The sequence below is a fragment of the Rhea pennata genome, chromosome 5 (assembly GCF_028389875.1).
Source record: "Rhea pennata isolate bPtePen1 chromosome 5, bPtePen1.pri, whole genome shotgun sequence".
Lineage (NCBI taxonomy): Eukaryota > Metazoa > Chordata > Aves > Rheiformes > Rheidae > Rhea > Rhea pennata.
Genome location: NC_084667.1, coordinates 46,168,068 through 46,186,554, shown reverse-complemented (window position 1 = coordinate 46,186,554; position 18,487 = coordinate 46,168,068). Strand labels below are relative to the sequence as shown.

At 48.1% G+C, this 18,487-nt stretch overlaps 2 protein-coding genes across 2 annotated transcripts in view; both read left to right on the top strand.

The window, feature by feature from the left end:
* LOC134141660 (protein O-mannosyl-transferase 2-like) overlaps positions 1 to 6,303 on the top strand; it is a 38,178-nt gene extending 31,875 nt beyond the window's left edge. The window contains exon 22 of the transcript XR_009958689.1: positions 5,289 to 6,303. The gene's annotated coding sequence lies outside the window, so the exon portion shown is untranslated. The remainder of the gene's footprint in view (positions 1 to 5,288) is intronic.
* An 804-nt stretch (positions 6,304 to 7,107) lies between these two features.
* LOC134141633 (neuroglobin-like) lies at positions 7,108 to 11,740 on the top strand. Its single transcript, XM_062577959.1, is given in 7 exon segments — positions 7,108 to 7,214; positions 7,216 to 7,269; positions 8,704 to 8,791; positions 8,793 to 8,816; positions 10,569 to 10,627; positions 10,629 to 10,686; positions 11,612 to 11,740. Coding segments are annotated over 7 exon segments (459 nt in total). The 5' UTR covers positions 7,108 to 7,167.
* Positions 11,741 to 18,487: the final 6,747 nt, after the last annotated feature.

Genomic DNA, 18,487 nt, shown 5'->3' with positions numbered 1-18,487 from the left:
TGAAGAAAATGACCTTAAACAATTTAATGATTTGCAGGTAAAAATCCCATGGGAAGCGTGTCTAAAGAGAGGTATTTAAATAAAGGATAAAAAGAGCACAAGCACCAACTATTCTAGTGCAAAGCAAGACCAGGAACGGTAAGAAACTAAAGATTAGAAGCTAAATAACAAATTCTTAATTGGCTTCAAACAGAAAAGAGAAGCATATAGAAAGTGGAGACTGTCAAATCACTAATGGCTACTATGAAAGACTAACACAGGGGAAAAAAGCCAAAAAAACTGCCTCACAAAATGAGGTACACATGATGAAGAGCATCAAAGAATGAGAAACTGTCAGGACATAAGCAGTAAAAGATGCAGCAAGAATTGGTCCAGTGTTTAGCAAAGATGGAAAGGTATGGATTGATGAATTGCTCTGAGGAGTTGTATACTCCAGATGTTTTCATAGTAAGCTCCCCTGCTGGGCATTATTACATTATTTTGTCCATGCCTTTACCAAACAAGTAAGTTTCTTTCATCCTCTTTGGCTTTTTTGAGTATTAGCACTTCTTTCTTTTCTAAACTCTGATATAATTTCTGGGTATTCCAAGGATCATCTAAAAAATGATACAAGTGGATTGGAGATGCGATTTCCTCAGGCAGCTCTTGTAGGACTCATGGGTGCAAGCTATCTGTGCCTGCTTATTTTGAAAGTTTTTATTTCTAATAGATGCTGTTTAACATCCTATATAGTTACTAATGGATTGGAAAGTGCTTTATGATGTGACATCATTCTCTTCAAGACAGAACCAAAATATTTATTCAGTGGTTATGGATTTTAACTCTGGAGTTAACAGGTACAAAGCTTCATTGAACTGGAAAATATTTTTGGCAGAGCCCAAAAATTGGAATGGCTTAGATGGGTTAAGAGGAGAGGCCTCAAGCGAAAAAGGATCCCACACGTAGAAACAATAACACATGGGGTTTAATTTGAAAGCAAATGGTTGAATGCAGAGGTGAAAGATTGTAATGCTCGCATAGCCTTGCAATGAAGGAATAGGTGCAGTTAGAATCATAGAATCAGTAAGGTTGGAAGGGACCTCTGGAGATCATCTAGTCCAACCTCCCTGCTCAGCAGGATCACCTAGAGCGTGTTAGACAGGGTTGCGTCCAGGCGTGCCTTGAAGATCTCCAGAGAATTAGAAGCAAAATGTTTGTTTCGGTAGATCACAGCAGAGACGTTATTCTTGGAGGCAACTACTGTAGGTCAGGTGATTGTAGGAGTCACTCTGGTCAATAGCATCAATTCCAGTTGCAGGAAGGAAGGAAAGAGCAGAGACACAATCAAGATCAGAGAAAAAACATTCAATGAGCACTTCAGAGAGAAGCACTGACAGCACTTGTGAAATGAGACAAAGCTAGCTGGGAAACTGAGGAGGTGGCTCCTCTGGGACTGAAGCATCCTGTCTCTAAGCTTTTGCTGTGATGTTTTAGCAGCTGAAGAGTGATCTAATACAGAAGTGTAAGAATAGCTAGAAGCTGGTCCAAGCCCATGTGTACCATCCCGAAGTAGGACAGAAGTGGGGTAACTGTGCTGACACAGTGCACACCAGGTTGTAAGGCCCTATTAGCTGGAGAACAGCATTGAGCTAATGAGGCTGGAGAGCTTTGGACTGTGCATCCCACCAGCTTAGAGTGCAGGTCCATCAGTGACAACCTCAGTAGTTGTGTCTTGCAATCAAATTCAACTTGTATGTTGAGACTTTGTGGTAAAGTGACTTTTTAAGTCACATTGGTAAAATGACTTAGAGGGGATGGCAGAGATTGCTTCCTGAAGTATTGGGGTGGGGGTAGCAACTAGTTGATTATTGCTCTACTAAAGGGAGCATGAGGTGAATAACAACCTAGGTAAGGTCTAATACATCTGCTGGTGCCAGCCATGCTCCAAGAGCCGCTCTCCTCATGTCGAAAATACCCTGTCAGCTCTCTGTGTGGTCCCCTCTGGATTTTTCGGATGGTTCATGCACTGTCATGCTTTGGGTTATTTTCATCTGTCTGTAGACTTTTTTTTCCGCAGTCAGGCCATGGGAGATCTAAGAAGAACCTGGAGATGTTTAATGCAAATGACACATTTTACTTTTTTTATTCTGCTTTTTAATTTTCTTCCTCATGTTCCCTCTCCCTCTGCTTATCCCTGTCCCCATAATCCAAATCTTCAAGATTGGTAGTGGTGCCCTGCTCTCCCCACAGACACAATGACACAATTCTGTCACACAGTATTATGAGACTGGACAAGCTTCTTTCCCAGTGAGCTCTGCAGCTGTTGCCTTAATCGTTTAATGCTTTGTATTATGCAACTGCATTTTGTGATTTGCTTTGCTACTGAGCTGTGCTGCATTGCATCCTGAAGGAGTAGCTTAGAAAACAGATGGGAAAGCTGCTCTGATTGCATGAGTTCTGTCCTCACTTGAGGATGGGGCCGGGGGAGAAGAAGAGACGTCATGATCTGCAGTTTCTAACAGAGGCTGGGGGCAAAGGGGAGAAAGGGGATGAACCAAGCCCAGGAAGCTGGCTCCAGGGTAAGCAGGGAGCATTACATAGCTAGATCAGAGTGGCATTATTCATGAGGACTTGCAAAAGTAGGAAGGGAAATGAACAGATATCCAAAGGGAAATTAGTTTTTGTTAGTACAGCAAGTGAGATGAAAACTGACAGTGTCACAGCAGCATGCATAGTCATCCCTAGGCCAGGCTGATGTAATGTCTATGGGGAGGGAAATACGTACTTTAGGTGCCCTGAACCCTTTGTGCAGGGTTGGGGAATGGTGTTTTGTGGGGTTATTCCCAATTCTGTCACACTGCATTGTGAGACTGGACAAGTTTCTTTCCCAGTGGGTAGACTGAGGTGCTGAATAAGCAAAGCAGACACTTGGCAAGGGGAGTTGAAAGTTGACATTGTGATTTGAAGGGGCTGTAGATTAGAATAATGAGACCTTCTGCCAATTAACATTATAAACTTGTTTTCTTCTAAGGTTTTATTATTTTTCTTTACTGGTCATTGAGTTTCACTGGCAATCTGCCTTCCCTTTCTCCAAATGGTCTAACAGTGATTTTGGAACAGTCTGTGTGGTGACTTGGTTCCTCTTCACTTATGACAGCTCCGTAGAAAGTCTTACAGAAATCCAAGAACATTTTGGAAAGGAGCTGAGCTGCCAGGCTAGATACATAGAGCCAAGGGAGTTGGGGACCACTGAGGGAAACTGCAGACTGGAAGCTTTCACAGTGCCCAACTTCCTGATGCATGCTAGATGATTCTTCACATCTGAAGGCTTGCTAAACACTTGAACAAGAAGACAGATTTGCTTGCTTGTTTTTCCCTTGTACTTCATATCCTCTCTGGACTACACCTCAATGCCATAGCAGCAGGAAAAACTTCTGACAGAGACATAGTTGCGAGGGAAAAGCTGTTCTGCATGCAGAGAAAAGCACTGCATCTCCTGAATCTTCGCTCATTTAAATCACAGGAATGGTTTTCACATGTTTCTTACACAGAGATCTTGCTGTCTCCTACCTCAAATCCCTCCTTAGAGCTCCCTTGTCCTTTACTTAGGAGACCTGTTCTGTCACAGAAAAATAAAATTGTGTGGTTTTTTTTTTTCCTATTTCAATGGAAAGAACAAGTAACAATGGCAGAAGGCAATGAAAGAATAGATTACCTATGCAAAGAGGCAAGCAAACTGCCCCTAAATGTGATCCTACCCTACCTGGGCCTACTGAGGCCCAACCCCTGTTGCTGACGGGTAGAGAAGGAATTAATTCTCTTCAGTTCTCAGCCTTTACTGAACTTAACACCAGTGTGGGGGGTAGGTGCCAAGAGACAGGCAAGGATATCATCAGCCCATTGTCTCTTATGTCACCATTACAAACCATGGAAGGAGAAGGCAGGTCATGCTCAGCAATTTTGTTGCAGCCATTAGTGGCCAGTCTAATTCTGGCATTTGTATCTTGTTTGCGTGTGTGATCATGTAGCATGCAGCCACCATCTGCAGCATGGAGAAAAAGTGTGAATGGGGTATGGCAAAACTTTGGACAAAAGCCATTATTTCCCATTACCCAATGGTTTCACTGCTATTGCCTGAGATACCCTTTTCATCAGGAGTGACAGCTAAATCTGGATTTAGTTGTTGGCCTTATGATACCTGGTACAACAGCTGCATGGACCCAAAGGAAGGCATCTCAGATCCCAACTAAGCTTTAGGAAGAATCACCATGTTGTCTCCCTGTTTCACCCATCTTCATCTCCTGCACCTCCAAAGTGTGTCTATTTTCTGTATCCAGCTTGCTCATAGTCAAGATCTGATCACTCTTACAACAATAACCTACTTCAGTGGTGCTTCTCTTCCTCTCCTTTCATCCACCTCTGAATATATCCAAAATGTTGCTAGGCAAATATTCAGCCATGGTGCTGCTCTGATTGCATGTATATCCTTTGAATCTGTTTCTTGGTATCCTGCATCTAGTTAGGGCTCTCCTCTCTCCTTTACAGCATTCTGTTAGCACAATGCTGTCTTGTTGTTTTTTCCCTCTTTAGTAGGATCAGATTGAAATGTTCAGCCAGGCTCTGCTAAAGCACCATGGCTGTCATTGTGACTACAATCTGAAATATCATTTGAAGTAGTTTGTGCAGATGCAAATAGGATGACACTTAATGTTTTTTACTTATGTGCTTGATCAGCCCACAAGATAGCTGAAGGTTAATGTTTGCTTTGTCATTGCTGGGCTTTGTGTTATTCTGCCTGCTTAGATTAACCTAGTATTTTCCCCCTTTCTGCTGACTGTTCTTTCAGAATCCCTGCAGCTTCAGCAGGTATCTCTGCACTGATTCACCTTTGATTCCTGTTGTGAATGTTTTCTTTGCAACCATACAGCCCAGAGACTGATTTTAATGCGAGCTTGTTGTGGATCAGGAGATGGTGGCCAAATCAGGAACTCTGAGTGTTGTCAACTTGCATGTTCCAAGCCTCCAAAATAATATTGCTTTGCAATTCATGACTGTTCTTTAATGCTGAATGCTTGTTATTTATCCCCTATTTTCCAAGAATTTACATGTTAGAGATTGTGTTTTTTTCAGGCTTTTCTTGAAAAGTTACTGTGAAAGCTAAAATGCTGCATTTTTAACAGTGATCAGTGATTTTTGACCATTTTTTCTTACCTGAAAGTGTTTTGAGTTCCTGTTCTCAGCTGAAAATGCACTGACTTTCTTCTTCTTTTTTTTTTTTTTTTTTCTTTTTCTTTTCCCCCAAATCCCAGTCAGATGCACTGATTTGGTCTTTGTGATGTTGAGCCTGTTCCCCCATCTAGCTTCATCCTTCAGTACAGGCAGTTCTGCTGGTTGTCCTGTCCTGCATCCCACTGTGCTGGAGCCAAAAGAAAGCCATTGCTATAGCAATAAGCTGGTGTGAGACCAGAGCCTGGATCCTGTTGGGCTTACCAGGAGCTAGGTGTTGTGTGTCTTGTGCTACATACACCAGGGAAGGTGTCCTGTGCCAAGAGACAGCAGGTCTAGAGCAGAGTTGTTCTCCTGAAACTGTATTGATGCCCAGAGTAGCAGCAAAGGGACACACACGCTCAGAAGAGAGACACAATTGTCTATATCAATGTTACTTTCCTTCTCCCACTGTCTTATCTGCAGATTTGATTTGAGCAGCTCTGATGAGCACTGTCTCATCCATCACATCTAATGCAGTCATCACTGACCAACAGTGAAAATGTTCCCTGGACATGCCAGCCATAATCTGAAGGATGATGGTATTGAGCATGGGAATTTACAGGAGACAGTAGAGGTGTCAAAGGTCTAGTCTCCTGCTGTCACTGCAAGCAGTGCCATTAGACTGGTGGAGAACTGGCCCTTTAGGAGGAAGGCCCATGGGAGATGAGATAGGACTGGAGCTGATAATGTAGCATTGTGCTATTGAACTTGCCTACATCAGTGCTCCAAAGAGAAGAGCCCCATTGCTGCTTACACTGAATCAATGTGCTCCTGATTTGGTTCCCTGTTTTCCATCTTCTCTGCTAATTAAAAGAAATGAGTCCTGTGTATAGTACCAAATCTTGCAGTAAACTCAGCACAACTGTTATTTCAGAAACATTTGAGCTTTTGTGTTGCTCAGATGCTTCTGGAAAGCTCAGCTTGTATGACTGCTCCTGGTACGCTGGGTTTCTGCTGTGCTGCTTGAGACCTTGGTTGCTTGCTCTCTGTTTTGTCTTTGCTGCCTTTGCAGTGCTTCCCTTCATCTGAACAATAAAGAGATGTTGGCATCCTGAACACGTTTGACAGATGTGAACTGTCTTCTGAGCTCCTATTGATAGTTTTGCCTGGTTCAATTGGCTTAAATCCTCTTAAATTATGCAAGGATGGTGCAATGTCTAGATTGCATCTGCCCATGGAGATAGCAGCTGACTCAGAGGAAGTAGCACAGAGCAAGAGGATGGATGGTGTAGCTCTAGCATGTCATTGAAGACCTCTAAAGTGAAGTTACTCATGGAGAGCTGTGCTGAAGAGTTAGCGAGTATGCTGAGTCCCTGTCTCCTTGCTAGCATTGCTTTGCTGTGCTATCCCTTTTGTAAAATCAGGCTGATCAGAAAATTTCAACCATGAATAAGCTAAACTTTCTACTCTGCCTTGTGGCTGAAAGTCCTGGGGTTGGTGTTAGGAGATGGTCTTTTTTTCTTCCCCCTCTTTATGGGAAATGGAAATGTAAAGTGAGCTCTGTGAGGCCGTTTAAAAGCCCTGTGTGGGAGAAGGGTGCTGTCCCTTTGAATGCCGGGTGCAGCCAGCCTTGCTGGCCACTGCGGTGCTGCCTGCTGCCCTCCTCAGGACAGGGCCACCTGGTGGCACGGGCAGGGAGGTGGTGCCACAGAGCTGGCTCTGCCAACCTGCACAAGGTACCACCCACAAGGCTTTGCTCCACAGCCTGGGGGCTCTGTGCTGCATGGGCCAGGACGGTCCAGCTGCGTGATGTAAGAGTGGCACCTGCCAGGCATGTGACTGTGATGGGGCAGCAGCAGGGCCCCAACAGAGCAAGGAGGTGTGCTCCTGGTGCCAGGGCTGGTCACAGCCACCTGCTGCATAGGCGTGCAGGGACCTTGGGCAGGAGTGAGAAGGCTTCCTGCTCCACGTCCCCCTGCCATGGAGAGTGGAGTGCTGTCTCTCATGCAACAAGCATTGATCCGAGAGCTGGTCGTGAGTGAACAACGACCCTGTGCAGCACAGCATGGTGCTGTTCAGCAGGTGAGCGATGGATGCCCGGAGAAGCAGGCAGCCCAGGGCAGCATGGGTGCTGGCACAAGCATCCCAGCCCTGGACTGCCCTCCTGCACTGACCTGGTGGGTGGCATTGGGGTGAATGGGCTCTGTTTCTTGGAGAGAAATGCTTGCTTTTGCTTGTCAGTGGCTCCTTACTGGCTCTGTTACCCAGTCCTTTGTTCCTTTGGTTGGGATTTGCAGACAGAAGGTCGAAGCATGGTGATGAAGCCCCTCTAATATTTAGCTGCAGCTGCTGCAGGGTAGAGGTGTGGGGAAGGTCCCCTGCTCTGCGGCCCTGTATACTTCAGGACTTTGTTACAGGGAGATGGAGAAGATGAAGAACAAAGGAAATAGGCAGCAGGCATGCTTTGTGCCTTTCTACACGTTGTCACTGAGGAAGATATTTCTGTTATTTGAAAAGCTGTATGTATAATCAAATCTGTGGAGTGTATCAGCAACTTCCTAATTGACATAGCAGTCTCCAGATCCAGGCAAAGACCTGGCCACTGGGGAGAGATTCCATCCCAAAGTAAAGGATATGGTATGTCAGCGGGAACATCTGAAACCCAACTCCTTGTCTCATCTAAGCAGATTAATGTTTCAATTATGGGAAGAGAAAAAGGAAAAAAAAATCCATGAAAATTCATTTAAAAAGCACAGTCTAAGGGCTGATGGCCAGCTCCTGGAAAGGGCCATTGCAGTCATGAGCCAAACTTTGCACAAAAAAATTGTGACTAATGAGAGCAACATTTGAAAGTTTTAGCAAAGGGGTGAGGGACATGGTAGTTTAATGTGCAGAACATGAGAGCAAAAAGAGACTGTCTTGCTTGAATTTTCCGTGGTCTCCAAGGACGGCATCAGCCCATTAGACGTGCCTGGGTAGCTCCTACTGAGACCCATATGTGCATAGCACCTGCTGGCAGAGGAGACTGACAGGAGATAAACTGGGAACTAGTAATGTTGTGGGAGAGTGAGGTGTTACACTCCACCTTTCTGAAATTGGGAAGCTTGCAGGCTTTCCCCACATTTAACAGCCTTGGGCCTCAAAAGGATTGTGAAGTGTGAATAGGAAGAATCAAAGTGACAAACAGGATTTTGGGGAGCAGGACCAGGCTAGGAAGAATGCCAGTGGACTGGGAGTGATCCTCAGGTGCCATGAACACATTGGAGACCAGGGATCTCAGGACCCTGTGCCTGATATGGAGACTTTTTTTTGACTGTTAATAACCTGGATTGCCCCAAACTAAGACTTTTCAGAACTTCTGCCTCCTTTCCAGGTGGGGAGGGATCAGCTAATGGAAAGGGAGGCAGAGGGGGGCTGTGGGTATGTTGGTCACAAGGTTATTCTCTGGGATGAGGGGGACTCTGAAATGAAAGTTGAGGAAAAGAGAAGATGGGGATTTCTCTCTCACTGTTGCAGATTGCTTGATCTGGACCCTGATCTGTTGCCCCTTTTCCAGTACAATTGCAAGCAGTTTGCCAGCCCTCAGGAATGCCTCTCTGCCCCTTGAGTTCCTGGATCACATTAGGGAGGTGAGAGAGGGGTCACAACATGGCTGGAGCACACACCCCTGTGAAGAGGAAGCCATTCAGGCAATGATTCTGGGCCATTGGATATCTGACCGTGGGGAATGCAGGGAAAGACTCTTGCAACAACAACAATAAGAAATTTCTTGCAGTAGCAGGAGGTGTTAGTGGCAGGATCGAGTACCTGAAAACAGTGGGGAGGGAACGAGGATATGGGTTGTGCTGGATAAGAGTGCCGCACTGATCCCCATGCTCTAACCTCAGGGTCACTTCCCTCTTGTGAATGTTGGAAGCTACTTTCTTTTATCACGTTTGTGTGATACTTCTGCTGAGACAAGGACTGAAGTCCTCTGGCCATGTGCTGAGCAGGAGGTGACACAGAGAAGTTGAGAAGTGGGCAAAGCTCTTGTGGAGCCACTTCTTCTGTAGAGGCTTTCAGTGCAGCTGCAGAGCCAGAGGGCCCAGAGCACCTCTTGTTTAGCCTCTTGGGGAGTGCTGTGATATGTATTTGCCTTCTCCTGAACAGGGAGAGAGAATTGATGGTGATCTTGCAGGAGCTCGTACACAGAAAGAATTATATCCAATGAAGCAGAATGCCTTTCCTGAACCCTGAAATGTAGCCACATGGGGCAGAGCATAGCCTTGGTGTGGAAAGGCTTCCACAAATTGTCAAGCTTCATCTTTAAGCTGGTTCGGTGTTTTGCCCCTTTTTATTCTTTTTAAGAGACTGTTTGGGGACTGTTCTCCTCTGATAGCTACAAGCTCTTTACTATTTCTAGCCTCTGTTTATCAGCCAAGTTAGGCCCATTTTTATTTCTGCCGTTATTTCTTAATAAGCTGAACAGCTTTTTGTTGCTGTTTGAGATAATTTCCCTGTTGAAATTATAGAGCACAATTCTATCACCCCTTGGCTTTGCCAGGTTAGCCATGCTAGGCTTTAATCTTTTCTCCTAAATTGGTCCTCTCTTTGCCCTTCAACCCTCATTAACCCTTCTCTGCTCAGTTCCTATTTGACTCTGCCTGCTCCTGGGAGACCACAGTGGTACCTGCTTTGCCACACAAGGTCTCTTGGCTGTATTACCCAGCCCATCTTTTCAAAATGCCTTGGTTGTCCTAGAACTGCAATTGCCTGATTCACACTTGCACTACCTTAGCAACTTCTAGTTGCCTTATGGTTGACCAGTGTTCGCAGCATTCTCTCCCCATCTTTCAGGAGGGATCTGTCATCATAAAAGGGTCATAAAAGCTGTAATGACCCCACCAGTGTTAAATCTTAGCCAATTAGCTACTCTGCCTCCTTTGGGACAATGATGGCCCTGGTGAGTCACCAGAGCTGTTTGCTGTAGCACTGCTGGCAGTGCCCTTGGCAGGCTGTGGGGTGTTGCAGTCAGCATGCTGGAGATAGGGCCCAGCTCTGAGAGCTGAAGGGTTAGCAGAATCGGGAGGGGGAGCATGGGCTCCCTTGGTTCCCTTTACTGGAAGGAGGAGAGGATGTTCCTAGCAAGGAGGAAGTTGTGAGACATACTGCCTTGCATGAGAACAGTTTCCCACTAGATGTGCTGGTATCTGGCCAGTGCATCGTAACAGAGCAGAGGAAAGCAAAAGCATTTGCAGTGCTGTGAGGTGATGGTGACCATGAGGCTAGAAGGGTGGAGCAGCAGGGTCAGCCTGCCCCTCTGAGTGGGTTTGCCAGTATTGCCACAATTGCCATTAATGGCCTTGCCATTAATGCCATTCTGCCTGGCTGTGCTCCTGCAGGTGATGTTGGTGATTGATGCTGCTGTGAACCACCTGGAGAACTTACCATGCTTGGAAGAATCTCTGCGCTCTTGACAAGAAGCACCAGACAGTTGGTGTGAAGGTTGAATCTCTTTTGGTGAGGCATCCTCTTTTGCTCAGCTGCCTCAACAGCTGTGTTTGTGCAGCCCTATCTGTGGCTGCTACAATCCCTCTGTGCTCACCGGCTGGCTTCAGCAGTTGGTGAGAAAGCTGGTGGCCCAGCAAAGCCCCCAAGCTGCCCATACCTACGTGGTGATGTTGGCTTAACTGGGAAAACCCTCAAGCTCACTACACTGCCAACTGGCCCTCAGCGAGACCAGGGAAAGAGGACAGAGGGGAATGAGATATTTCCCCAGTTTGAGGAGGACCGCCATTCAGTACATTGCAGTCTCTCCTGAAGCCTCAGCTTTTGCTTTGGGCACTAGATCATCAGACACTGTAGGCAAACCTCACAGTGCCTGGGAATGGGAATATCTTTTTCTGCACCTGCACCAGTGTGGGGTGTCTGAACCTCAGTCTCTGCATTTTCCCATGCATAATCCAGTGCTCTATACTCATCCCCTCTTCCTCTGTAGCAGTAAGGCAGAAGTAGCCTTCATCTCAAACCCTTGCTTACCTCAGTCCTGCCAGCAAGTATGGGCAGAAATGGTGGTGGACTGTGCTGACTACCTGCATCTGGGAGCTGCAGGGGATAGATACATATCTCTCCCCTGGTATTACGTGCATATATTCTTGCTTCTCTGTTGTGTCAAACCTCGCTCCCAGCCAGCCTGTGCTCCCCATTGACCTGGGGATAGAGCCAGCACAGGGCAGAGGAAGGGCACAGCATGGACCAGCTCCTGAACAGGGGCCAGCCTTGCTCTGGGGCTCTTCTGAACAGCCAGAGAAGGGGGTGGCTTGGTCTGCTGGCTGGTGGTGGGAGGAAGCGGCTGCCCCACAATAGAAGTCCAAAAAAGTGATGAAGCAAGAGAATGGGCTGAGTGTTTGACGCTGAGCCTGATGCCTCCCTGTTTGATTTGCAGACTGTTGGCGAGTCCTTGCTGTACATGCTGGAAAACTGCCTTGGCACTGTCTTCTGCCTGGATGTGCAGGAGGCTTGGATCAAACTCTGTGATGAGGTGGTGAAAGCCATACGATGTGGCTGGGACTAGAGCCTGTGAGCCTTTCCCATCCCTAACCTCACAGCAACCCTGCACAAGGGAAGCTCGCTCTCTCTCTCTCTCTCTCTCTCTCTCTCTCTCTCTCTCTCTGCTTCACTCTACTTTTCTCTCAGCCTTTCACTGTGCACCAGTCTATCTCTGTCTCTTCCAGTCATGAACTCTTCAGGGCTCTCTCAGTAATTCTGCCTTGGTTTGACATGATCACATCTGTCTTTGATGCTGACAAGATATTTCTTTGCAGCAAAGTGTAGAAGTGACATAGCATACATATGTCAACCTGCTCCAAGTTCCCTCGTGCTAGCTGCAGCATCATCACCAATGTCTATATTCTGGTTTTCAGCAGGCTTCCCTGGTTTTGCTACCCACCCTAGCTCAGTGACAGCTAAGATAAGTCTCTTGGGCTTCTCCACACTGGAGCGTGCCCAGCTGCAAGGCTCTTCTTTGCCATGTTCAAGATGTGTCAAGTCTGTCACAATTCAATCCTCAGGTGCTGTTGTGCTTCATTTTGCTGTATAGATGACAGCTAATTTGGTTCCCTGCAGAAGTAGAGACAGCTGGCCTGTAGCCATTTTGGCCAACAGAGATGCTGGGAACTGGCCATGTAGTGCAGCTGTCCTCTCCTAAACTTGAAATGTGTTTTTTTCCCCTATTCTTTTAACCCAAGCATTCTCCCAGCATCACTCCTGGATGATTAATCTTGGTGATCTCTTCTGCCTTGTCTCTCTCCTAGATGGTATCCAAGGCCTTTGCTTGTGTAAGATTGGTGGAAGCAACAACTCAGTGTGTTTCCGAGGAATTTTTTCAAGCATTGGGAACACATTAATCCAAGGTAAGGCTGCTTTTAGCAGGCCTGAGCTTCTCGCTGGCAGGATTTGTGTTGGCTTGGCCATTTATTTTAACTTGAGAGCCAGCTGAAATGCAGCAGCAGTGGCAACTATTTAAAATGCTTTATGTAAAGGAAAAGAGAGCTAAGTAGACACAAGAAAAGCTGTGTTAGAATAAAAATGAAGATGCAACCATTTAGGTCTTGCTCAGAGGAAGCACAGCTGGAATTTATCTGTTGATGTTGTCAGGATTGGAATGCCTCCCAGATGCACATAATGTGCATTTGCAGAGCTTCCTTACCCTTTAGTAATAACTCCCAGCCATCTTTGAGCCATGGCCACTTTGGAGGGGAGCAAGGCATCTGATAGCAGTGTGCAGCAATGCTGTGTTAGACCAGGAGTAAAGAAACACTGTCTGCCAGATGAAATCCAAGGCAGATGGCTGAGAAGCAGCATCTGATGGCTCTAATTGAAGCTGAACTTGGGCACTTTGAAGAAGAGCTTATCTTTATGGGAAAATTGTTGTGGGATGGACACAACTGTGTTTCTAGCTGTCAGTAGCCCATGGGCTACAGAGCAAGTATCTTTTACAGGCAGTCAAGAGCTTTCCAGGCATATGTGAGAGGGGAGCTGAGGGGTGTCATGGCAGAATCTGCTTAACAAACATTTGTGATCATCTTCACATCCTGCAGCCTGTGTTGCTCACCATAGCTACTCTCCTCTCCTACTCTCTCAGTGGTTCTGGGCTCCACTTTGCAGTCTTGCAGCATGATATTATGCTTCCTCACCCAAAACTGTCCCCATCAGTGGGTCTCACTGTAAACTGGTGCTTTCTGCTCATTTTTGCTCCAGACCAGTCAGGGATATAAGGACCGACACTGGATAAAGGTGCTGGCTGTGGCACTGTCAGAAGTTCAGGAATGGGAATGTTCTATCTGGGGCCCTGTTTTGGGGGTGTCAGGCCTTAACATCACAGGGATAGATCTTTTGTGTGTGTATTATTGCACCAAATGAACTCCTCTTCCTTCAGCTTTCTCAGCTCCTTGACTGCCTCTCTTCTGTGCCATGTTCTGTGTAATTCCTAAGAGAAACAAACTAGTCTGTGTGCTTCTTGCACCCATCTATACTATTTAATAAAAAACAGTATTGAGGCTGTGCCCTGTTTGCAGTTTCATGATTATTTTAACACAGTAGACTGGAGCAAGCTACAAAATGGATGACTGAGGGGGTTTTAGCAGTTCTATGATGGCACTAAGATTGGTATCAGGCATGGGGAGTGTTTCTGTGGTCTTACTTGACTATACCATAGGCAGGCATTCAGCATCAAATGTCTTTTGGGAGCTTTCATGTGCCAGAATTGAATGGGTGAGCTCCTAGAAGGTTAACAAAGGAGCACTTCACTAATCCCTCATTAGTGAGTTTTTGAGGTTAATGGGCTCTAACAAGATTAAGCTTAAAAGCAATCAGCCTAAAACTTTCATCTCTGTTGTTTGGCTGCTCCTTTTGTTTCATGAGGCAGTGTGGACTCATTCATTTCCAGGCCACCAGTAATCCAGGTGTGGTGTGCAGTAGCGAAGCAAAGCACTGCAGCGAAAACCAGTCCCAGCTCAGCACAGTGCCTCCTCTGCGGTCTGGACTGTGGAGCAGGCTGCAGAAGCATCCATCCCAAATGCCTGTGGAAGCGAGCAACCAGCAGCAGTATGAATGTGTCCTACCTGGCCCCAGCGTGGCTGCAACCCCTTCTCAAGGGATGGTCTGGCTTTGCCATTGTGTCATCCAGCACTAGGAGAGCTGAAGCGCTTGGAACTGGAGACTGAAGATCCCTAGTGGAGGAGGCAGTACTGGGTTTCTGATATCTCCTGAGAACTGGAAAGCCCAGTCCTGCCATGGGAATGCATTGTGAGTGTTCTGGGAAAGCTGCTTTGCTCTGTCTTGGCCCCATTCAGACAGTGGGTGCAGGGATGGGTGTTCTGCTAGGGAGAGGTTTGCAGGCTAGTGTGTGATCGGCTGCAAAAGGCAAGTAAAGCAACAGAGGCCTAAGTGCACACCCCAAAAAATTCTCACTAAGATTCTTTGCTTCTTGGCCCAGGCTACAGCCAGTAACTCAGGACTGCCAGTGAGACCCGGCAACCTCAGTGCTGCTGGAAGAGTCAGAGGAATGGTCTCCAGGGGCATGCTTATTTGCTGTCTTTGGCTCCCAGTGCCAGCCTGGAAGTTTGTTACAGCTCTCAGAAAACGTTCCTGTGTTGCAGTACATCTTACTACTGCTACAACGGCTCCCTCACCAGCCAGAGTTCACAGGCAAGAGCTCTGTTTGTGCCAAGCTTGCCTCTGAATGTCTAAGGCAGCACAAGAACAGGTGTGCTGTGTGGCTTCCTCATCTCCTGAAGCTTACACCAGGCCTACTCACACTGTACTGCTTGCTGTGCCACCCTGCTCAAATGTCTCCCACATCAGGCAGGGATCACGGGAAAGAGATGTGGGCACACCAATATTGCCTCTGCATGCCTAGGGCAGCCCCACAACAACAGCCCAGCTTGACTTACTCCCCTCCCTGAACTTATACCAAGCCAAATCACATCTTACTATTAGGAGAGGCACCCTGCTAAAAGGAATCTCTACCAACCAGGGCTCACAGGCAAAAGCTCTGGGCAAGACAATCTTGCCTTTGATTGCCTAGGAAAGCCCCACAAGATATGCCCTGCTAAGGCTCCATCCACCCTGCATGAATCTTACACCAGGCCTACTCACCCCTAATTGCTTGTATTGTTGCCACTGCTCAAATGCCTCCCCTGACCATTCAGGGCTCACATGCCAAGCTTGCCTCTGCATGCCTAAGGCAGCCCCACAATACATGGCCTGCTTGGCTTCTTCCGCTCTCAACATTTACACCGAGCGGACACACACCTCACTGCTCCCAGGGACAACTTGTTAAATGGCTCTCCAAGGAACCAGAGCTCACAGGCAAAGACTCTATGTACATCAATCCTGCCAAACAAAAAATAGCTTCCCAACACTTCCACCATGCCTACTCACAGTTTACTACTAGGAGGGCCATCCTGCTAAAACTCTTGCCCTAGCAACTAGGGCTCACAGGCAAGTGCTTTGGGCATTGCAACCATGCCTCTGCATGCCTAGGGGAGCACCGCAACAGCTGCTCCCCTTGTGCCTTCAGGACACTCCTCCCCTTCAGAAACTTACACCAAGCCCTCTCACAGCTTACTAATAGGAGTGCCATTGGGCTCAAACAACTCCCCTGCTAACAAGGGCTTACAGTCAAGGGTTCTGGGCATGCTGAGCTTGCCTCTTCAAGCCTACAGCAGGCACCATCATGTGCCTAGCACTCCTTTCTCCCCTCCCAAAACTTATTCTAAGCCCTCTCACTGCTTGCTCCTACCAGTGCCACCCAACTCAAACAGCTCCTCCAAGAACCTCCAGGGTCACATGGAAGAGATCTAGGCAAGCTAAGCTTGCCTCTGTATGCCTAGGAAAGCAACAGCAGACTTGCCCTGCCCACCTTCCTTGCCTTCTGACACTCCCTCCACCCAGACCTACACAGAGCTTCCTACTAGGAGGGCCAGGGCTGGAGGCTGTGCCCTCAGCCTGGGGAGACATTTCAGCAGTGTGATACTCCTAATAGTAAAAGATGGGTAGGCCTGGTGTAAGCATTGGGCAGGTCAAAAGGCGAGCCAGAGACATGTTCTGGGTTGCGCAAGACATGCAGATGCACAATTGTCGTGCCCAGAGCCCTTGTCTATGAGCCCTGGCGGGTGGGGGAGGTGTGTTAGTAGGGTGGCACACCTCATAGCAAATTGCAAGCAGGCGTGGTGGATGTGTGGTGTGGGAAAGAGGATGAGCTGCCACGTGTTATGTATGTTCCTTTGCTAGGCATGTGGCTGCAACCTTGGTGCACCCAGAGTTCTTGCCTGTGAGCCCTGGTTGGTGTGTGGGGGGGCATTTGAGCAGAGTTACCCGCCTTGTAGTAAGGTGTGAGTAGGCCTTGTGCAATTTTCTGGCAGGAAGGAAGGTAAGCTGGACACATTGGATGGGTGTATGGGAAAATGTGGAAGAATTTTGAGGAGATAGATAGATAGGCAATGGGAGCTAGCCAGGCTGTTTTGTGGGAAAAGGAGCATCAACAGGGCTTGTTGACCCATAGCCATGGTCTGGGTGTACCAAGGTTGCAGCCACATGCCTGCCAAAGGAACATAACACGTGGCAGTTCACCTTCCTCCCTGCACCACACGTCCACCGTGCCTACTCGCAACTTACTATGAGGTGTGCTATCCTCTTGCCTGTGAGGGCTGGTTTTCAAAGAGGCTGTTGAGCAGGGTTGTACTCCTAGTAATAAGGTGAGAGTAGGGCTTGTGGAAGTGTCAGGCAGGAAGAATGGTGAGCTGGGCACATTTTATGGGCCTGCCCTAGGCATGCAGACTCATGCTTGTGAAAAGCCAAAATCTCTTGCCTGTGCTCCCTGGTTGGTGGCAGAGGCATTGAGCAGGGTGGTACTCCTAGTAGCCAGGTGGGAGTAGGCATCGTGGAAATGTTGGGTGAGGGGCAAGTGAGCTGGACCCATGTTGTTTGTATGCTGTGGGCATGCAGAAGCATGTTTTGCATGCCCAGAGCTCCTGCCTGTGAACTCTGAGTGGTGGGAGAGGCGCTTGAGCAGCATGGCACTCCTTGGAGTAAGATATGAGTAGAGCTGGTGTAAATGTCCAGGAGGAAGAAAGGTGAGCTAGACGTGTTGTTGACCAGCCCTAGGCATGCACGGGCTTGATTTTTGCACCAAGAGCTCTTGCCTGTGATCCCTGGTTGGTGGGGGAGGTGTTTGAGGAGTGTGGTACTCCTAGTAGTACAGTGTGAGTACCTCCTGGCCGCAGGAGCTCATGCCTGCCTGTTCTCCCTTGCCAAACTATGCTGGTTCTCTCCGTGTGGCTCCCATACCCGCTGCCTGCTTCTGCCTCCAGCCGCATGGCTCACCCCACCCCTGTGCTTTGGTGTGCCTGGGAGCCCGTCCGCAGCCTGGGAGCAGGCATTTGCTTGCCACTCCTTGTCCCGCTGCAGGATTCTCTCCTGGGGACCCACAACTCTGGCCCCAAGGACCGCTGCTGCCTCCTGATCCAGCTGCTGTCCTCATGGTGAGGTCTCCAGGGGCTCTGGTCACAGCAGGGATACAGTCCCCATGGAGATCACCCCATCACAATGGCCTTGTGGGCACCATGCCACCGCCATCACAAAGCCCTGCTGGTCAGCATGGCAACACCCCTCACAAAGCCCTGGTGATCACTGTGGGCACCCCATCAAAAAGCCTTGGCAGTCTCCATGGGAACACCCATCACCACGGCCATGCCTCCAAGCCTCTGCTTTCAGCTTTGGTGCCTGGCTGGCAGCTGAGAGCTGGGCAGCAGCACCAAGTTTCCTCTCTCCAGCTCTGCGCTCCATGCCCCTTGCAGATGCTGCCTGTCTTCAGGCACTCCAGAGCACACATCCATGCCAAGGCCACCCCTCTTGGTCTGTCTGCTAATCCTCAGCCCAACACTCTCCACTGGCTCCTTGGCTGGCCCACGGCACAGCTCCCTGCATTCCTGTTGCTCTCTTGCTGGGCTTGCTTTTCCCCGCATCACCTGGCACCTTTCCTTGCCATCCCAGGCCATCACTTCCCCACTCTTCTTGGAGTCACCCTCTCCTGCAAGACACTCCTGCTATAAGGCTCCCCTCACCAGCTTGCCCAGCTACTTCACCCTCAGATCAGCAGTTGGCAACATTCTCCTTCCAAAGAAAGCCTGACACTCTTGTGGTGGGCTCACCTTCAGGACCTCCTCCAGCTACTGGAAGCCTACGCCTGCCATGCAAGCAGTTGCTCCCCTCTTCTGTAAGCCTCCTCCTACTCACGTGACTCTTTTGCCACCAGAAA